This window comes from Mytilus trossulus, chromosome 1, assembly GCF_036588685.1.
Source record: "Mytilus trossulus isolate FHL-02 chromosome 1, PNRI_Mtr1.1.1.hap1, whole genome shotgun sequence".
NCBI lineage: Eukaryota > Metazoa > Mollusca > Bivalvia > Mytilida > Mytilidae > Mytilus > Mytilus trossulus.
Genome location: NC_086373.1, coordinates 109,704,395 through 109,709,034, shown reverse-complemented (window position 1 = coordinate 109,709,034; position 4,640 = coordinate 109,704,395). Strand labels below are relative to the sequence as shown.

At 33.7% G+C, this 4,640-nt stretch overlaps 1 protein-coding gene across 1 annotated transcript; it reads left to right on the top strand.

Annotated features, from left to right (window-relative positions):
- Positions 1-1,810: 1,810 nt before the first annotated feature.
- On the top strand, positions 1,811-3,493 carry LOC134705782 (uncharacterized). Its single transcript, XM_063564502.1, has one exon. It carries the CDS (start codon positions 1,811-1,813, stop codon positions 3,491-3,493), a length of 1,683 nt encoding a protein of 560 aa, XP_063420572.1.
- Positions 3,494-4,640: the final 1,147 nt, after the last annotated feature.

Below are 4,640 nucleotides of genomic sequence, written 5' to 3'. Positions count from 1 at the left end.
ATTTCAACACACTATTTCCACAAAATTGTTCGTCTACTCTTAAGAATGGTTTGGTTTCGTTAAACTGATGTGATCGGATGACATCTTATGGTAGTTATTTCCCTTTAAATTTAAAAAAGAAAGGTGATATGTTTGATAAATTCATTCATTTTAAGCCGTAGAGGCCTTAAGTCTTTTTATATAAAGTCCTTGGTTCATTTTGAGGAAATTGATGTCAAGGTCATGGTCATGGTCATGGTCTAATTTTAGAATTTTGTTTGTTACCTTTATTCAAAAGAACCCTTAACAGTTAATGATATGATGTGTTTGCATAAAAACTGTTTACGGTAGTGCGTAACTTAATAGTTATCAAAAGTACCAGGATTATAATTTTATACGCCAGACGCTAAAACCTATTTAAGTCGGAGTGTTTTAGTCATCTTTTATAGGAGTTTTCTCCCCTTATGTATTTGCAATCAGTATAACTCCACAACCATACAAGTATTTGACCGATGGCCTTCAAATTGAGGTCAAGGTCAAAGGTCAATTTGACATTCTACATTTTGACCTTTGCTAAAAAAATCTTGCTGTTGAGTTATAAAACAATTTACACAAGTATTCCAAATTAAAAGACAAATTAAAAGAGTTGGTATTACTTTGCTTCATAAAAAAGAATGGCTAACGTAGAAACAAGTAACTTGTCTTAGGGAGGGATAAATCCTACTTTGTAAAGAATCATTCTGATTCAAACAAAAAATTCTCTGAAACCGATATTATCAAGATGCTTGATTTCTTGATTGACAACATATTTGTTACGTTCGGAGGACGTGTTTTCAACAGACTGTCAGCATCCAAAAGGGAACAAACTGTGCCCCTATACTTGCTGACTTGTTTCTTTATTATTATGAGGCTGACTTCATGCAGAAACTTCTTAGGAAGAAAGAGAAGTTAGCAATATCTTTTAACTCTACTTTCCGCTATATAGATGACGTTCTTTCACTAAACAATTCAAAAATTTGGTGACTATGTGGAACGCATCTATCCCATCGAATTGGAGATAAAGGATACTACAGATACATTTAAGTCGGCTTCATATCTTGACTTACATCTAGAAATTGACAATGAGGGTCGGTTGAAGACAAAACTTTACGACAAAAGAGATGATGTTCATATAAACCCAATACGAAGGCTATTTTAGTACTCAGCTATCCAAAAATGAATTTTATTTCACACTAGCTCTCATATTTTTATAATAGGGGCCTTTGGTAGTAGACATTTTATTATCTATTCGGTAACCGGAAATGACCGTATTTTAACCGGAAGTATTCTATTTCAGACTTATCCTGTGAAAATGTACTTATGATTCTTTGTTTTTTTCTATCCATTTGATGTAACAATTAACATTAACCAGGAGTGACATTTTCCAACATCGTTTTTGAAATTTCATTCTTATTATCGAGGGTGAAAGACCTTCAATTGTTCTCTGAAGAATTAGTTTTTAAATTTGATTTTCATTCTGCAGTTTTCAAAAGATTACAAAATTTTCGAGTGCGGTTCAGATACGTGTTAATTCCCATTTTTTAATTTTATCTCCTTGCAGGCTCCTCTTATTGACTTGTATAAATAGAATTGACATTTCGTATTCAGATGTACTCAATCGGAAATAAATTCTTTGCATGAATTTGTGTGTGTTATATAAAAAATAATAATGGTAGAATGAAATGAAAATGTAGTGTGTCACAAAATCTAATGCCAAGTGTTACAAATAACCATGTAGCAAAATGATCTTTTTATCAAGCTTTATAATCTGTATTTTGTGTATGTTTAGGTCATGGCATTCATCACACCTATACCGTGTGGACCTTGTCAAGAAGGAAAAGTAAACACTAAAGCTGAATACTGGTGTTACATCTGTGATGAAGGATTATGCTTCATATGTTCTGATCATCACAAAAGATCTAAGTTATCACGTAATCATAAGACTATTGATATAAAATGTTATAATCCTTCCTTCGGAGCTATCAAAACAGAGTGTGACAAACATGGTCAACAACTCAATTTGTTCTGTCCTAGTCATTTAATTCCTTGCTGTGATCTATGTATTTCCACCAGTCATTCAAAGTGTACAGGAATAAAAAGTTTAACAAATGTGGTAGATAAAAGCAGGGTAGAAAAAAACAAAGAATCTGTAGAGAAAGATATCAACTCCATCTTAAATCTCTTAAATAAAGTGGTAAATAACAAATCAACAAACATCAAAGCAGGAGAACAACAATGTGAAGGCATAAAAGGTTCAATCATGAAACTAAGGGAGGAAATAAATGACCATTTAAGTCATCTTGAGAAGACATTATGTGAAGAGATAGATGTACTGTGGGACTTGGAAAAATCAACAGCAACTAATTTTATTACCGAAATTGAAGATAAAAAGACAAATTTACAGCAAACACACGATCATTTACTTAATGTCTCAACACATAGTTCAAAACTACAATCATTTCTAGGCGTACATCAGATTGAACAACAAGTACTTCAATATCAACAATATATTGAAGATCTAGAAAAAGAGGACAGGGCTAAAAAGTTTGTCATCATATTTAAACAAAATAATGAAATAGAAAAGGTACTACGCAAGTTAACATCATTAGAATCCCTGGGAGAAGTATCAATTGTTACGACAGAAACAGACTTGAAATGGGAAACAAGTGTGAGGAGGGAAGCACAAGTAGAATCGCGAGAACAATCCAACATAAACATCATTACAATGATTACCGAATATCAAACATCGATTGATATGGAGAAGGAGATTACTGACATGATTTGTCTGATGGATGGACGATTTATAGTAGTAGAATGGTTAGGTAAACTTAAGCTACTTACTTATGATGGCAAATCTCAGAAGAATTTACAAATACCTGGAGAACCATGGGGTGTTATACAGATCAATCGGAACACTATAGCCATAACTTATCCTTATGAGAAAGCCATTAAGATCTTCAACATTGAGATGGAAACAGTAACAAGAGTTATCACATTAGACACAGAATGCTATGGTTTATCTTTCTCCAATAATTCTCTTACTGTAGGTGTTGGTGGTAAACAAGTCCGTTTTATAGACTTGGATGGAAATACACTGAAGTCAATACAAGTTCAGAGTAAATCAAACCTGCAGTTCTTTATCAAATGTAATGACAGAATTATCTATGGTGACTATACTGGTAAAGCAGTAACCTGCGTTGATGTATCAGGTAAACAGAAATGGCAATACAAAGGGGACTTAGCCGGACCTTTGGGACTTTGTAAAGATACTTATGGTAACATTTTTGTAGTAGACAAGGATTCTGAAAGAATAATAGTAATATCAAAAGATGGACGGAATAGTAAAGTTCTACTTAGTCAAGAGGATGGAATCATAGGACCTAGATGTATCTGCTTTAACAAAAATGAGTCTTCCGGTTTTATTTGTTATCAATATGGCAGAAACTTGGTAAAATTCAATTTTTTTTCAGGATAAAACATACACCGAGGATTCTTATAATATTATCTGGTTTTGATATATATCGTGCGATTTAAACTATTATATATATGTAACACTCGTAACGTGTCCAATTTCCCAAACATGTCCATATAGTGGCACTGTATGTCCAAACAGGTGTAGTTTCTATGGGACGCCGAAGCAGGTCCTTTTCATATCTCGATCTTAATCGTCTTAAAATGCAGCAGCATATAAACAAGCCTACCTGTATTCATGACATTTGATCACTTGTCACATTATGATAGGAATGTCCTCGACCGTCGGGCGTCAAATTGTCATTTAAGTCTACCTTTACCATCAAATTGATATTTTTGTTGATCATAATCCGATGGATAAATCTGTTGTAGAGTTGTCACTGATTCAGACGTACTTATGGATATAATTATTTTCTGTGATTGTATCTTAAAATAATTTGTAGGATCCTTTACTATAGATAATTTAGCTGATCTGTAACAATAACATCTCCATGCCTTATATATCATGCACTGTAGTACGCCGCTAGATTAAAACTGACGTGGAAAGGTAACCCATGCCCACCGAAAGCTTTACTTTTGTGAAGCCCAGGTTGTCGTGTGGTCTAGCGGGACGGGTGCAGTGCAGGCGTTTTGGTGTCAAGATATCAAAGTAGCAATGGTTCGAATCCCGGCGAGAGAAGATCAAAAACATTGTGAATGCAAATTTACAGATCTAACATTGTTGGGTTGATTTCGCAAATTTTTGGTTCTTCCCTCGCCGGGATTCGAACCCATGCTACTGTGATATCGTGACACCAAATCGCCTGTTTATTTATATCTCCACGTTCAACCTTCATTTGCATTTACATAGCAGAAGAAGAAAAATAAAATGTTAATAAAAATTAGAATGCAGGCAGATAAATATTATTCTTTGTGTGTTGTTATGTAAACAAGTGTGCGTTGTGTGATGGTATGTATACAAGTGTGCGTTGTGTCATGTTCTGTATTGAATTGTTATTTGTGTTTTGTCTTTGAGTGGTGTTATGTTTTGATTGTGGGTTTTTTGTGATGTACTGATCCGGTCTGTAATGAAGTTAAATAATAATTTATGTATTGTTAAGAAAAATTCAATTGTACTCTGTATGAAGAACTGATACGAACTGTATTTTATG